The 16,925-nt window shown below is 37.5% G+C and overlaps 1 protein-coding gene and 1 non-coding gene across 4 annotated transcripts in view; one reads left to right on the top strand and one right to left on the bottom strand.

Moving 5' to 3' along the window:
* The window catches only part of TARBP1 (TAR (HIV-1) RNA binding protein 1), a 42,495-nt gene extending 34,429 nt beyond the window's left edge, over nucleotides 1-8,066 (top strand). For 2 of the 3 annotated variants that reach the window (XM_067293467.1, XM_067293466.1), the window contains 6 exons: nucleotides 1,413-1,494; nucleotides 2,811-2,982; nucleotides 3,246-3,437; nucleotides 4,332-4,456; nucleotides 5,681-5,817; nucleotides 7,685-8,066. In XM_067293467.1, coding sequence (XP_067149568.1) covers nucleotides 1,413-1,494; nucleotides 2,811-2,982; nucleotides 3,246-3,437; nucleotides 4,332-4,456; nucleotides 5,681-5,817; nucleotides 7,685-7,850 — 874 coding nt within the window. In that variant the 3' untranslated portion in view covers nucleotides 7,851-8,066. Of the gene's footprint in view, nucleotides 1-1,412; nucleotides 1,495-2,810; nucleotides 2,983-3,245; nucleotides 3,438-4,331; nucleotides 4,457-5,680; nucleotides 5,818-7,684 lie in introns of those variants that run through there. The other variant, XM_067293468.1, reaches the window with a different exon arrangement.
* Nucleotides 17-10,414, bottom strand: LOC106486809 (uncharacterized). Its single transcript, XR_010883726.1, has 2 exons — nucleotides 10,330-10,414; nucleotides 17-282 (listed from the first exon to the last, which is right to left on the bottom strand). It is a non-coding gene; the product is annotated as an uncharacterized protein (transcript).
* Between the last annotated feature and the right edge of the window lie 6,511 nt (nucleotides 10,415-16,925).

Genomic DNA, 16,925 nt, shown 5'->3' with positions numbered 1-16,925 from the left:
ATAAAATAACACTTGATAATTTCTGTGGTTTTATTTGTTTCATTTAAAAAGAAATAATACTTGGAAATTGAAGTCTTAATCATCAGCAAAGAAAATGAAGTGCTGGAAGCCATCTTCTGTTCTGAGCTTCATTTAATTTGCTTCACAAGAGAAAGTTATTTATGATAACTGTCTGAGAATATGAATGGGTTATGTTGTTGCAGCTGTGAGGGGTATGAGGAAGATGAGCTTAGTCTCTTGGGAAAGAGAGTTTCATCATGCTTCAAGCTTTGTTCTCAGAAACTGAAAAAACAAACAAATATTAATTTGTTCTGTGTCTAATTGAGAGTAGCTTGTTAGTATATGTTTACAAAATACTCATAATATTTTATCTAACACTTTTTTTTTCAGAAGATTTTCACTTTTTAGCTTTGTAAAGAAAAACATCAATGACTTCTCAATTATGCATTACTTTTCTTAAAAGATTTTTCACTTTGATTCCTATTCAGAAGTATGGCAGAATCTCTGCTGTAGCATTACAGTCTGAAAGCACAACAGGAAAAATGCAGGCATGTTTGAACAGTATCATAGTTTAGGAGGAGGGTAAAAAACTGACAGTCAGATATGCTCTGTCTTTTTATCCAGCGGGTTTTGAAGAAATGTGAATCATTATTCCAAAATTCCTGATACCAGTAAAATGTCAAATGTTAAAATGTGAAATGTTTTAAGTATTAATACTTTTCAAATAACCTTTGCATAAGAAAAATAAACTAATTAGGAAAATAATTTGAGTGATAATTAAATTAGGTTTACATAAATGCTTTTCTGCTTAATTATTTTGGAATGTAACAAGTAAATTCTTTGTACTATTTATGTGTTACAATCCTTTGTTAGGCCTATTATGAGTTATTTAAAATTATTTACAATTTCTGACAAATGTTGTAAGCTAATATTAACAGGGACTGCTACTGACAGATTGGTCTTTTCTGGAAAATTACCAGGCAAAAAGAAAGTCTACCCTGATCTAGTTCACTGCTTAGTCACACAAATTGGTTTGTCAAGATATGGGATAGAGACAAGCTGCTGAGGAGGAGACTTTTTTTAATAGTGGGCTTTAATAGCTTAAAATCGGTCACTTGAATCATAGCCTAATACTCAGTTTCTTTGAGGGGCTAGATGGGACCCCCTTTCCTGCCAAATTTATTTCTCCTAGTAACAGAATTTGGAGATGTGTTATGGGACTTAATTGAAACATGAATAAAACTTACTTCCTGAATGCTGTGTCTTTAAAATGTCCCCAGTTATTAAAGTAATCTTTTTTCCCATATAGTGTACAGTAAATAAAATCAGATTGCCTTATTATAATTTGACAATTACAAAAATCCAGTATGTTGCATTTTTGTTACATCCTGCATTAACTTTTGGAATTACAGGAATGCTAGAAGGAACTGGCAGCGAATCCAAGATCACTTCTTCTTTGCAACGTTTCATCCACTTAGGGATTACAGTCTAGAGGCAAGTTCAAAAGATACCGATCAATGTTATTTTCAGCTGTATCTTTAACTTTCTTTATATGTTCCTATGTAGGATGAATAATGATCAACTATTATTCATTTAAAACACTGAAGAATGGCTTCACAAAAATGTAATGGATTTGGACTAAGACTGAAGCTTAATTCTCTAGTTAAGATTGTGCTAAAAAGTTAAGTCAATTGAAAAAAGGTGTGTGTGGTGAATATGCCCATCTATGTGGGAGAGGCAGATATGGGTTAATCTATTAATTTTATGTGTGGCTTGGTAAGTTACTTCTAATAACTCAAGTGCATCTAGGTTATCACATCGTTTGTTAGGATTTGAAGACATCTGCCTTTCTAACTGATTTGAGGTTGCTTGACTGAACTGTTGTTTAATGTGAACTGAGTACAGGTATATAACTTCTATAACGTTTTTCAGCTACACCTTTTGCCATGTCTTAAATAACTGAAAGCTGAATAAGCACTGAGACGAAAAAAAGGGTGCAGATAAAAATAAGAGATAGAAATAGAAATTAGACTGAAAATAGAAGAGAAACATGAACGTGAAAAGGGGTGCACGTGTTCTGGCACAAACAATGTCTTTTCTCAGAGAAGGAATTTTATTTATTTATTTGAAAACCTACATTCTGTGAACTATTTTGGTGAACAATTAAATGTGCTGGAGACAACTCGATAAAATTTGGAAATGAAAATCCTGAAGAGGAGAAAGAAAAAGCAGAGTTAGTATTTGTTAAGTATTTAAATGTATTTAGGGTGCATCTCAAAAGGATAACCACAAAGTCTGGGTTTTAAACTTTTCATCTTACTCAGCCTTTCCCTCGGTGTATGCATCTTCCCCCTTGACTGGTTGTGGTTAGTTGTACTGGTAGTGCTGAGTTGGATTTTAATGCTTTGACCATATTCCTCTTGACATTAAATCAATCAACATTATCTGCTACAAGTTTATAAGGGTGTACCAAAACTCTTGAGTGTGTCATGCATGATGCATTTTGACAGAACTATTGTGCTGAAAAGTATACAAGTAATTCTTCAGTATTGCAGATTTTGAGATAAATTCAAATCCTTAAAGAATGTCTCATTAGAGAACAGTATTATGAAAGTTTGGGATAATAGTACTATACATAAAGTGGTGAATATTTGAAAGATATATTAGTAAATTATATCTTGTGACAAGAAAAAAGTATAAAAACAGCATGACAGATAAGAGGTGCAATAGTAAATTAACCTCTGGGTAATTTTATATCTGTCTTGCTTACTTTAGTGATACTTTGCTAATAACACTGTATTACATTTCAGACAATATTTTACACTCTTCCACGCCTTTCAGAACTTGCTGAAGATGAATGGATCTCACTCTGTAAATTTGACAGATTCACTGACATTCCTTTGCCAGCAACGTTTCAGTGGTATCATTCTCGAACTGAACTTCTTGATCTAAAACCAAGTGACTGGTCTCAGCAAGACATGGGTAAAATATAGCTAATAGATATTAAAATGAAATTATTTGTATTTGGTAGTAGCTGTATATTTCTGTATTAAATCTGATCTCTGCATGAACATGATCCTTGTGCTATTGTGCTAAAGGAGTCTTGTATCTAGGAGAGCAGAGTATGTGCTATAAAATGACAGCAGATGACTGTTTACAGTAATATCATTCGAATACTTTTCTTTACTGAAGCAATAAGTTGATTACCACTTGCATATCCAGATGACTAATACTTATTTTCATAGGTTCAAATTTGGTTGAAACGGATAGCCAGACAGAATGGACAGATGTTCAGAAGAAGATCATACCCTGGAAAAATAGTACTCCTAGTTCAGACCTGGAACTGGTATTTCAAGATCGTGCGGCTAAACTTGGTAAATCAAACAGCAGACTGATTGTAGTGGCTTCACTTATTGATAAACCTACCAATTTAGGAGGTAAGGTTGAATGCGCATTGAGAAATAGATCATTATTCTACAAAAAATGTTCACCAAAAGAAATGTTATCTATTTCAGAAGAGGGAAAGATTTATTTTTCACTTGTTAAATTTAAAAAAAAAAAGTCACACATAGTGTGCATTAATTAAACAAAATTTTGCTGTGAATCAAGCTTGGTTTCTTACTGTATGTGGATTCTTTGTCACTGTTGAATGTTTCAGCTGTATATATGGTTAAAGGAAAATAATTTGCTCTTGCATTTTTTCCTATAACAATTAAACCAAGTCTCGTAGACATGCTACTGTTTCTCATAACTGTTCAATGACAGGAAGGTGCCCATTTCTGATTTAAAGTATTGCTGCATGATACTGTGCAAGCTGTGATATAACAAATCCTGCAAATACTCCATGGCATAGTGCTTGCTGCTGTCCGCAGTTCTACTGACTACAGTGAAACTGTTAATGATAAGCCCACAAGCTGGTGCTGTCTGCAATGTAATGCTGTACTGTATCATTCTCTAATGCCTTTCATTTAACTGGTACTGAATTTAGATCTTAAAAGCTGCTGTGCGTGTGTCTGCCTAAACTTGTATACTGATCCATTACTTTGTTATATTAATTTATAGTAATACCCTAGAAGCATATTATCAAGCATAGTACTTTTAAAATTTTTATCTTTCTGATATGCTACAAAAAAAATTGTTTTCTGGTAAGACTTATGGAAAAAGTCTGACTTGGAACAGATACAAAAAGCACCTGAATTTGCTGATTAAAAGCAGAAGGCTAATATGATAGACTTTTCTCAGATTTTGTCCTTTTTCACTTGCTCAAATCCTCTAGCTTGGTGTTTATATTATTTTCTATACAACAATCACTTGAATTCTTCTGTTAATAGGTTTATGTCGTACAAGTGAAATATTTGGGGCATCTGCACTGGTTGTCAGCAGTCTTCATTATGTACAAGATAAGCAGTTCCAGCATCTTAGTGTTTCTGCAGAGCAGTGGCTCCCCCTTATTGAGGTGAATGGAAGCATGCTTTAATAGCTTAAAAGTGTATTCTGCAACTTCAGTTAATCAGATGTGTAGTTCAGTCTTACTTTTTTCTTCTTACAAAAATGAACCTTTTAACAGATGTTCCCACTGTTATCTTTGATGTTAAATATTGAGTATTTTGGAATAATTGTTACTTTGGGTCAACCTGGTAACAAACAGCTTAATTACTTTTATTTTCATATTGTTGTGATTAACTGATTTATATGAGTTGCCATTGTTAGAGCTAACTCTGTTTTATAGTTGTGCATCGGAATTTAATGTTCATTTGTAAAACTTGAACAATGCTTCAGTTGTTTATCTTGGTTGGTCTGCTGCTTTTTAGTAACTTAATGAGGATAACCACTGAGTTTGCCTGAAGCTAGTTTCTGCTAAGCTTTTAGAACCTGTTATCCAGCTTATCAAAACAAGGGCTTCAACCTATATCTTTAGCATTCTGTAGAAAAAATGATGGCTGTATTTTATAACCTGTTTTTCAAGACTGGCTTTGGCAAGTCACCTGAAAAAATTCAGTGCAAAAATGTTCATTTTTTACACAGTGCTTATTTTCAGCATATTAAGATTTGTTCTCAGAACAATATAGCTGTATTGTATTCTGCCTAAAATAGAATGCCAATAGACACATGTGTGTTCTTATACCTAATAGTTTTCATAACTAACCTCTGCACAGCACTGTACTGATGACAGACTTTCTGCTGCATGACAAAACTGGCATCTAATACAAATAGGAAGTTTAGAAATAAGGACAAAGAAAGTACTTAGAAACTCCTCACTTCAAGCTACCACAAGTTGTAAAACAGGCTTGTAAGGCAAGTCAGCTTCGGTTTTGGCTAACCATTATATTGTTTCAGGAAGGGATATCAGCTTAAATAAGAATTACCATCTTGTCCTTATGCAAGAGTGATTCTTTTATATTCAGATATGTTGATTAAGGCTTGTAGCTGTCAGAATCAGAGAAGTGCCTTAGTTCATTTTATTTGTGGAATAAATTTTCCTGGCATTACCTACATATAGATATCTTTTGCACTACTGCTGAAATTTTAAATGGTAGGCCATGTATATGGACACAGTATTTGGGGATAAAGGTATTAATCTAAAAATGGGTCTGTGTAAATTGTTTTTACAGTAACTTTAGAAGATTACAAATAGCAGTATTTAAATATTTGTATATTTCTCTTTCCATTTGATGTACAGGTGAAACCATCTCAGCTTGTTGATTATTTACAGCAGAAAAAAACAGAAGGCTACACTATCATAGGTGTGGAGCAGACAGCTAAAAGTTTTGATCTTACAGAATATTGCTTCCCAGAGAAGTCACTATTATTGCTGGGGTAAGAACATAATTTTTTTTTTTTTTTTTTTTTGGTAAATCTACCTCTCAATTCATCCAGCAGCCCTTCTACTAGTTAGCAGTTTAGTCATGTGAAAACCAAGTGACCCTGGCAGAGGTGGAATTAGAACTGGAAAGGACTGGGAAAACAGGAAAGAGCTGGGCTTTTTGTAGTAAGGAATGGGAGATGTTGATCTCTGCTCCTGAATGATCCTTTCCTCTCTTCCTCACAATTCATGACTGATCTATACAGAGTAACTCCTTTCTTATGAGTGGCGGTAGCAGCAGTATGGATTCTAGTTTTCCAGGTGTGACAGAGGTATCATCTATTCATTTTAATAATATGGGGACCTGTATGTTCTACCAAAAGGCTGTGGGTAGACAGCAGGAAGGAGGGCTGCCTATTTGCCTTGCTTATCCAGTGAGAACGGGGAAGGAAAAAGGAGCAGAAGCACATGTAGCTAGGAGAAACTTTAAAAATGAAGGAGGAGGAAGGCATGAGAAGAAACGGCAAGTATGGCGTTTACAGTACAAGCAGATTGTGGGAGGATGTCAGAGAAAAGCATGAATCGGCTCCTATAACCAGGCAAGCCACTGAAGCGACAAAGGAACTTCAAGGAATCTAGAGGAAAGTGTCTTCAAGCCAGAAAGCTATTGGAAATTGCTGGACCACTGAGTGAGATCAGGAGGAAGGGCCTATCCTTTTAGGACAAAATAGGCATAAGTACCTCTGTTTTTCAAACTTTTTTTGTATTTAACTTTGCTTCAGAATTTGATTTTCCCCACTTCAGTAATTACTTTGTTCTCTTCTAACTAAAAAACATAGTTTTAATTACTAGAAACCTTTTGTATCTTCTGATGTCCCACCTCTTCAGAGTGAGCACATTTCCAGTTGAATGCTTTGGCCAGTGTCGGGTCCCCTTGTACCAAGACATCACAAGTAGAGTGGGCAGCTGAGCTCCCCTCCTGTGCCAACAGCCTCATGCCCTGCGTCGTTTCATTTATAGCCACTTACTTTGCTATATGGATAGTTTCAAAATAAAGGGGGAGAGGAAGACCTATTGCATGGTGTTCAGCTGTTGCTGGACGAGTGAAGTGAAGATGAGTGCTCTATCCATTTTCTCACATTCTCCATGTAGAAATGTGAATGTCATGAAAAGACGGTGCTGAAATAATTACTTCATTTTTGCTTCCCAAACTTTGGACTGCCTAATCCACCTGTAGTGCAAGCAGTACCTAGCTGTTGTGTATTTCCAGGACAGAGAATTAAAAACCTAGAGACAAAGACAGTAACAGTATAAAGGTATCTTTAGGTTGCTGAGTGAAGGACATCCTGTACGTGGCCCGGCCATGGCACCTAAGTTAAGGAATTACTGTACGTCTTTGTTCTTTCTTCTAAAAAGTGGAGTTAATACTGTATAGCAATATTTTGCATCCAGTAATTATGTTAGTAATATAATTCAGCAATTTCAGTTTTCAGTGACCTTACTTTTGGTAGTAGGAAGCTCCCTGCAGTTCTGTTACTTTTTAGCCCTAAGTTTCAGACTTAAGATAAAGTCAACTTTCCTTGAATTTTGATTCGGCTTTTGAGGTGAAAAGCTGGCTGGCTGTATCAAAGCTTAGTCAGACTTCCTATGTTTGTTTTTGTTGTTTTTGTTTCAGTAATGTATAACTTGTTACAAGGAGGGATAGCATTTACAATGCTGCTTAAATTAAAAAAAAAAAAAAAAAAAGTTCCCATCAGTTATATGGAGTGCAGGTGCTGTATTTTCCAAATGGTGCTTGGTTGCTGTTGTGACTTTTGTATCTTCCTTTTTCTGGAATACCTTTCTTTTCACAGACTTAAGTTATTGTTTCTCCTTTATTAGAAATGAACATGAAGGAATTCCAGCAAACCTGATTCATCACCTGGATGTCTGTGTGGAAATTCCTCAACAGGGTATTATTCGATCACTTAATGTTCATGTAAGTGGAGCTCTGCTGATTTGGGAGTACACAAGGCAACAAGTGATCAAACAAAAACAACAAAAATGACTGCCAAGAGTTTCGTGCCTTATAGTACAGCTGGGGGGCTTCTTACGGTGCTATAACATGAGATTTTGAATAGATGAGATATGACTCAGGGTGAATGAGGATACTGAACTTCTGCATGTTTTACTCTCTGTAGTTCAGACTGATTTTTAAATGCCTTAATACTTTACCTCATTAAATATAACTGTTGCATTGGTAATAAATATTATTTATATTGCATGTGGTGTGTAATTTACTGCTATTAGAACATCAACATAGTACCATGAACAACACTCAACTCAATTTACTTCAAAACATAGGATTTTAACTGTGCTTACTTTGGTTGTGACAACCATGCTTGAAATTGGTGTCTTCATATAACCACAATCAAGACTTTTTGTAGTCCGAGTAAAGTATTTAATACCACCAGCATCTAGATATAGTAGATTATATGAAGTTTTACAAATTAACTTCTGTTATAAGAAGTTTCCTTGTTCAAGTGCCCTTCATGGTGAAGCTTATTAATCCTGCTGTAAATATCAATCTATATTTTTAGTGGAGTTGCTTCAGTAAGATCAATTAAGAATACTGAATTATATAAAAGACCATAATGTGAAAATAATGGTAAATAATTGCCCTAGTGTTAATACAGATATTTATTCAAAATTGACCTGTATGATTAATATAAAAAAACTGCTTTTATAGATCAGTGTATTCAAAGTATGTAACTTAAGTCTGTTGTACACATAGGATGTGTTAAGTCTTGGTACCTCTGCTCTTTTAGGGTGAAGTTAACATCTGAATTAGACTGTATTTTAAAATATTTTCAAAGATTTGGCAAATGATGGGTACAAATTACAGTGCCACCCCTTCTCACCAGAGTTCTCACAAGGCCTAGAGGGGCATTTCTGTTTAGGACAGGTAACTCACCTATTGAAAAGCACTTTTATTACTCTTTTGAATATGTTCATTACATGATTATATAATCATTCATTAATTCCCATGAAACAGTTTGATTGTAATTCTGCAAACATGTGGGTTTGTGAACAGCCCTGCACTGTATTTCTTTGATTCATTCTTCATGAAAAAGCCATCCATGACCATCTTTCAGCAGACACATGAGACTTTGCAACAAGAGCAGCAGCCTGCATTTTTACAGACATCAGGTTATCAGTTCTTTAGCTCCAGCAGCTTCTGTCACTTTGTCATGCTTCTCCTTTCCTTAAAGTTACTCTCACTGGATGTATTTTGAAAGCAGAGTAACTATGACTTTCCAGTTGTTTGTGGTGGAAGATATCCTTCCATTTCAAGCTTTTTTTTGTACTTTAAATAGTCTCTTCTTTTGTCAAAGTATTTAACCTGTTTAAAAACAGAAATAGCTTGTGTTGCTTAAAAGAAACTAGCAGAGGAAGGGGCTTCATACATCATAACAAGACTGAAAAATAAACAGTTTTTGATCACTGAACTTAAATAAAGTTCCATCTTTTTGTAACGGGGATACTTGGACCCTAACCCCTAAGAATGCCTTGCTTCTCTACACTAAAGAGTGCCATTTTGAAAGTATACTTCAGTTCCCTGTCAAAAGCCCTCCAGTTACTTCCATGGACATCTAATAAAATTAGCCTATCATTTTGCTGTTTTTCCATAAGTGATCTATACTGCTGTGAACAGTGGTTACTGGTAATATAAATTCAGCAGCTTTTCTAGTTTTGCAGACTACATGACCTTCATTCATTGCCTGCAGTTATTGATATGTGCAATACAAGTAAGAACAGCCCCTGTGAACATGCCAATTTTTAACTGACCTCAGTCTACTATCTCAAATAGGAATTGTACAGCTCCTCTGACACAATTGTTATTCAGAAGCAATGGCTATTAAAAAAAAAAAAATCTAGCTTGGGCTTGGAAAACTAAAGCACATAAGAGTTGCATGTAAGCAGATGGTACAGAGTGAAATTACATTGCATGAGAAAGGGCATTTTTATGGACAGTAAAGTGTCAGATGTGAGTCTTATAGTTGCATGGCATCTGAAGCCCTGGATGTCACCTCACTTCCACATTAGCCATTCTTCTTTAGTGATAGTAGTTTCTATATGCTTTTGAGAGTTTCCAAGTATTTTTCAGAACTTTTTAATTATCTTAATAATGATGTTAGAAACATACAGACTACTATGTGTATTTATCTGGAAGAGTATTTTCCTTTCCCTTTATGATACCGTTCATGACTTCTTGTAGTTGCTGGACCAGTTAGTGGTCTGCTCAGGACTTTTAGTTTCCCAATAAGGCCAAAAGTGTGCAAATCAAGTTTGACAAGAGTATCAAGTTATCTATGAGAATGTTTAAGACTGCATACATTCTGCAATGCAAGAAACTGGATTACCATCATTAACAGCGTAGACAATTATTTGCCCATTTTTGTTAACTTGCAAATAAATGCTCTTTTCATACAGTACAAGCTTTGGGCTTAGTACATTATGACCAGTAAAGAGCTGTCATTACTCACCCATTGCTGTGGGCATCTAGATTCAAAAAATAATCTTAGCTTCTGACATTTGGATGCATCTTCACTATTTTTATCTAAACATTCCCAGAACTCATCCCGAGCTCCCCAGCAAGCCTTTCTTTCCTCCATTGTTGGTGCCGACATTTTTACTACAGATTAAAAAAAAAAACAACGGGGGGGAAGGGTTATTATTTGAGTAAACACCGTCCTTGGTGAGTGCCAGCCGAGGGCAGTGACAGGCCAAACAGAGAACCGCAGCTACCGCTGCGCGACGAGAGCGCCCCACCGCTGCGGGGCCGGCGCCTCCCCCTGCCTCGCCGGGCCCTTTCCCGCAGCTCGCCCGGCGCGGGCGGCCCCGCGCACTACCGGCCGCCGGAGTGGGGGGGGCGCAGCGCTAACGGCCGTTCGCGCGGCGGCGGCAGGCCCGCACCTCTCGCAGGGCAGCGGGGCCGCGGCGCGGGATGGCGCCTCGCAACTGCCCCCCGCCCTGGCGGTTCGGCATCCCGGGCCGCCCTCGCTTCTCCTCTCCCCTCCCTGAGGGCACACCGCGGCGGCGGCCCCGCTCCGCACTCACCGGCCGCTCGCCCGCCCGCCTTGTGCGGCGAAGGTCACGACCCCGGAAGCGCCGCGCCTCGGGAAAGAGGCCGCACGGCGCTTTCCTAGTGCGCACGCGCAACCTGGTAAGAGGGGCGGGCCGGCCCGCGATTGGCCGCGGCGCCGTGTGCCCCCCCCGGGGCGTCGCCATGGCGACGGCGCGGGCCGCCGCCCCGGGTGCGCGGTGGTGGCCGCTTCGCCGGGCTCGGGCTTCCCCGCCAGCTTTGTTCCCCACAGAGCCTTGTGTTACCGTTTCCCCCGATTCCTGAAAGTCACACCTGCCTTCTCGCTTAGGGGTGAGAGAGAGACATGCATTTAAAAATATATCTACTTAGAACCCAAAAGGTGCTTGGTTATAAAGTGGTTAATGCCGGTTGTGCCTGTTAATTACATAAGGTGTCGCTGCGATTTAAATATTTACGCTGAAAATTTGTGTTTTGTTGCTCTCGTTGCAACACAAGAGAAATGCAGGACACAGAGCCCACCAGCAGTTTGCCAGGAAGTTCAACTCGCTGTAAAAACAACTTGCCTTTATTTTGAGATCTACAAGCAAGTATTATACTAGATAATTCCAGCTTAATTGATAGTTTGGACCTCGTCACTCCTATTAAAATTGAGTTTGGGCTTTTATCTTGTATCATCCTGTTGCCTTAGTGCGTTCTGCAAAACATGAAGAGTAGCAGAAGGAAGTCCCGGGTGAGCAGGAGATTAAGTGTATCTAGCACTCTGAGAAGGGTGTGTTTGTCAGCCCTGTCCCCTCTGTTACTGTAGGAGACAGTTACAGCTTTGTCAGAAGTCACACTGTTTTCCCCAGACTCAAGGCTTTTGTACTCTTAGCAGTGCCCTGGAATTGGTCATTTCTAATTGTAGAGGGATAATATAGTTTTTGTGGTAAATACATTCTTTATTTTCTTTGCTGAGACTGTCAGCTAAGGTACCAATTAGTTGTCAAAGTGATAAGTAAGGGTGAAGGGCATTAAGCAGTAGCAGCCACAAAAAGACTCTCCACAGACAGATTTCTAGTGGATACATAGGCAACTGTGCACACCTAAGCAGTAGTACATAGCAGTGGGTTTTATGGCCCATTTTCTGTGAACTAGAACTAACAAGGCTCACTACCTTCTGAAAGATATATAAGTTGCCCTTATAAAAATTACTCTAAAAATGCTTCTCTTGACAGACTCTTGTGTTAATTCCAAGCTAATGATAAAAGCAAGACTGGAATAATTGTTTTACCCTAGTGTAATAAAAACTTACCCATAGTAAAGGTAATAATATTGGCAGTTTGAGATCAGCCATGTTGGTGTCTGACAACTCAGCCTAACAGCAACATGAGTCACAAAGCCAGTGCCTGGGACTCTGGTAAAAAACATGTAGGACTAAATTCTGGTTCATTATTTTATTTGGCAATCAGTAGAGTTTCATTGTGGGAGTCACTATAACTGTGTAATTAATAGTTTTTCTTTATTTTATACATCTGTCACCTGTAATTGCTAAATGTTTTAGTAGTCTCAAAAGCCGTGGCACTTGTTTCCGTAGTAACTCACAGAGCTGCAATTTTGGGGTGCCTGTAATTTTAACAACTAGGGAAATGTTTTTAATAAGGCCCTAATTCTGAGCAGTCCTGAGCCGCTGACAGCTCTGAGATAACTTCAGCAGGAGTTTGTGGATGTCTGATATTCCTCAGCTCATGGCCATTAGCAAAAGCAAAAGGTTATAACAAATGAGCTCTGGCAAATCTTGTTTCCATGGTTTAGGCTGGTGTTTTATCCCCAGCTGTTCATCCTCCCCATGACCGGATGCTGCTCCTGTAGCAGGCAGCAGAAGGGAGTAGAGGTGATGCCTCAGCCTTTCCAGTGCCTGCTTTACAGGTGGTGGTGGGCTTGAAGTCTTAATCACTGTGAGAAAAACTAGCCAGAAGTTGCCTGTCGAAGCCCTGACATTATATTTTCCCCGCTAGTGACATGTTGGCCTTTTTGTTTTGAATTAGCAAAGCTTCTATTTGTAAAGGGAAAAGCTAATTCTTAGTATTTTGGTCCAGAGTTTGGATCTCTTCCTGTAGAGTATAGAGCTTAACCTTACACTTACCATAGTTCAGATAGTTTTTCATTATATCTTTATAGGTTTGTGGCCATTTATTTCTTTTCCTTCTTTAAGAAACTGTTGAAGCCAGTATCTCTATTCTCTGCTGCCTTTCTTGAATGGTCAGAGTCAGGATTCTCCACTCAGCTCACCAGCTTCATTTGCACAGGTGCCTCTGACTGCTGGGAAGGGAAAAATGAGGTTCAGCAATAAAGCTGTAAAAGGTGTCAGCCCAATCCTTCATGACCCCCTACAGGTAATGTACAGGGAGAATCATGTGGTCTGCAGTGTGCAGCACTGTCCTCTTTTAATGTGGTTTTAACCTGCCTTTGTTGACTTAAGTCAATGTCTATACCAAGAGTATCAAAGGATCGGAATTGGGATGAGCACTGAAGTTTTTAATAGCTCCAAGACTTAATTCTAAACAGTGACTAATTTACAATATTGAGCTTTTCAGACTCACCTTTAGTTGTCTTTGTAATATATTGCTTCTGTTAAACAGAAGCTGTCTGTAGATGGATCTCCTGTCTAGCTGTGTCAGTGGAGGATGCTGCTACATTTAGCTGCTTCTTCCTCCACCCTCAGCTGCAGGTTGTTGCACACACTGCAGAGCTGAGGAATGTTATGCTGAATGTGTTTAAAAAGGATGTTGTTTGTTTGTTTGTTTTTTTAATAAAAAGTATCTGAATAGAAACCAAGTAAGGTTTTGAAAGGTTTAGTTAAGATGTTAATTTATCTAACAGACATAAGAGAATTTAAATTTTGAACATGAGAGAAATGCATACATAATAGTGCACTTCAATATTAAAGGTCACATGGTTCTTCCTTAGTGGAAAATTAAGAACATTAATCTAGAATGGTTTAATGTACTAGACTTGAACTGTTTGTAAACAAGGCTATAAGAATGTTGTAGGATTCAGCATGTCTGACATGTCTGACAAAGACATGTCTGTCTTTGCTTTTCAAGTTTTTTCAATACTGTTGTGCATTTGCTGGTATCACAGAATGAAGTAAGTGAAATATTAACTGACAGAATGAAGTATATTAATAATGGTGTCAGATGGCTAACCAATAGCTGTAATACCCAATGCCTGCGTAAATCAGCAATTTTAGGGATGAAAGCAATATTCATGTGGTTTTAGGAGAGAAACCTATTTCCCTGACAAGAAAAATTGTTCCTTAGGTTGGCTCCTTAGCCAGAAGTTGTGAACATGATGGCAAATTCTTAGGGTCTGCTTGTTAAAATTCTGTGGTGTTAGTAATAAAAGAAAATTTAATTTATATTGTGTTGGTTTTACTGCGCAAATACTCAATAGTTCTTAAAATATTTATAGTACTTAAACAGCTATTTAGAAGGGTTGAACTAAATAGAGAAATTTGTTTTGTTCTAATTGGCTAGTAGTTTAGAGCATACCAGTTAACTCAGACTACCAATTTAAACTGGGCAAACTCCACTGGCCTAGCTTTGCCAAAAGTGGATGAGGAGTCCTCAGGTAACTATTCTCTTCATCAGTGGAGGCTGTACTTTCCAACTGGGGGATGATGATGTCTTTGCTGGCCTAGCTGTTTTCATGAGAAATATCTGAATATGCCCTAAATAATGTTAACTTTACTGAATAAGTTTCGTGTGTAGAAATAAACGCTTACCAAAGTTAAGACTGGAAGTTTGGGCCCTAACTAAAATAACTAGTTAGTCCTCTGATCAATTCTGCCTTGTAACTAAATAAGCATTGGGGGGGTTGTTTTGTATTTTATAGGTGAGAAAATTGAGTCAGGGAGAGGGAGGGACTCTTATTTCAAGACTACATGCCAAGCCCTGACAAAATTGGTATTACAGCACAGTCCTTAGTTTGTTCCTCTATGTCAGTGGCTCCTGGACATGTTGTGGGTGACTCTTGCTTGTACTGACAGTTTTGTGTATCACCAGGTCCAGTTTTTCTCTTCCACCCAAACTCCGAAATGCCATCGCTTCCACTCCAACCACACAAGTTTAGCAGAGCATATTAGCTGGGGTTCACACCTAACCAGCAGCAAATGTGATGTGATGTGTAATGTGATTATATACAATTAATCACAAAGCCTACATAGCACATTCTGAATATTTATGATAAATAGTTTATTCTTTAATAATCTGTAGACCAGGAAATACTCATTGAAGGCATTTGTAAAAAACTTTGTATAATAGCTGTTAGGGAAATTTTGTAATCTGGTTTTAGAACATACAGGAATAGAAAAAAGGCATTTTTATCTAATATTTTTATCTAATATATTTTTAATGAAAATGTTGCCATTTGGTTAAATTGCTATCATAATGTGGTGGATTTCTTTTGTTCCTGTGCCAGTTCAAAGTATCTATTTTTAGTCTTACTTTGAGAAATATGCCCCTTAATTAATAAATTGCATGTTTATAACAGCCAGATGAAGGAAAATGTTCTAGAAAGTTTGAAAGCTTGAATAATTCCAAATTTGTTCGGTGAGCTGTCTGCCATAATTAAAGCCTTTGAATTACATTTCTTTTTAGTAATTATTGAGATGTTAAATGGATAATCATCTTCTGCCGAAATTCCAGAACTGCATTAAGGTGAGATCTGTGGTGATTTATATATCAGTTCAGCTCTCAGATTCTTTTGTACGTGCTGTTATTGATTGGAATATAGTGTTGTATATTCTTTGCTTCCCAGTTAACATCTTACAGATCTCTCCTTGCCTACAGACTTATTTACCCAGTATTTAGCTGAAATTTATCCAACAGATTCTCGACTGGCTACTGTAATGATTTCTCCATTTACATTTGAAGCATTAGCATGTTGCAGGTGCCCCTAAGCAGTCATTGAAGTTCCCCAGCTGTGTTCAGCTTTGTGCTTGTACCGGCAGTTTAATTAATTTGTTTTTCTGGCATAGGAAGACTCAGATGTGGCCTCCCTCAAATTATGATCCTTATCTGTAATGAATTTTCAGGGAATTTAATTTAAAATGGAGTTCTTTAGGTATTATAGCCCTGTGTTCAACTATTTATTTTGCTAGAAATAATACTAGAATCTCACCAGAGGTAGCCTGAGACATTCTCTTCAGTTGTTAAGCACTAAGCAATTGTATTATAAAAATTACAAAAATGTATAGTGTGAGATAATCATATATAAGTATTTTCTCTTTCTTCCTTCTCAAATGTTGGTTAAGGATATAACTCTCACTCTGTTGGTCTCACAAGGTTCCTGACTATGCATGGTTAGACACCGTCACTAAAGAAAAAAGCAAAACAATTGCAGTGATTAAATCTGCCTATTTTTATTATTAAAAAGGATAAAATTAAGCAAAGAAATTCCATAACTGCAGACAGTGGTTATTTCAGTCACTTCTTTCTGCTCCTCTTTGAAAATGTTTTAACAGAGATTGCTTAACATGAGTCATCTCTCTGGGAAGGTCTTCCATAAATAAAAAAGTATTTCATTTAAAACAGTGACTTTTATCTAAGTGCATTGAGGGCAAGCATTGGATGGGAAAAAGAAATTTGCCTGAAAGTACGGCAGTCCTATTTCATGACACATATAAGCACTGAAAAATTTCCTAGAGAGGTTTTGGATGCCAATCACTGGAAGTTTTTAAGAAGTGAGAAGATAAATGGCAGTCAGGAAAAGGTTTATGGAGGTCCCCTTCCGGTTCGATTCTAGCCTGATTTGCTATGATTATGAGAATTTGGTTACCAGGAGTGGATCTCTTGGGATCTTTTAGGATATGATCCGATTTCAAATTCTACTTTCAAAAGGATCTTCATGGGTTACCTTTGGCAGTAGTGTCAGCGCTGAAGATGCAGTTGACTAATGCAAGGGCAGATGTCTAGTAGCTGTCTTCGTTAGCAAAGGGGAATTGTTCAGACATCTCTATAGCTTCAGTTCTTCCTTACATTGTTTTCTGAGGTTGTT

Source organism: Apteryx mantelli, chromosome 3 (genome assembly GCF_036417845.1).
Source record: "Apteryx mantelli isolate bAptMan1 chromosome 3, bAptMan1.hap1, whole genome shotgun sequence".
NCBI classification, from domain to species: domain Eukaryota; kingdom Metazoa; phylum Chordata; class Aves; order Apterygiformes; family Apterygidae; genus Apteryx; species Apteryx mantelli.
The sequence above is the reverse complement of the archived record's forward strand: the minus strand, read 5'-3'. Positions and strand labels throughout refer to the sequence as shown.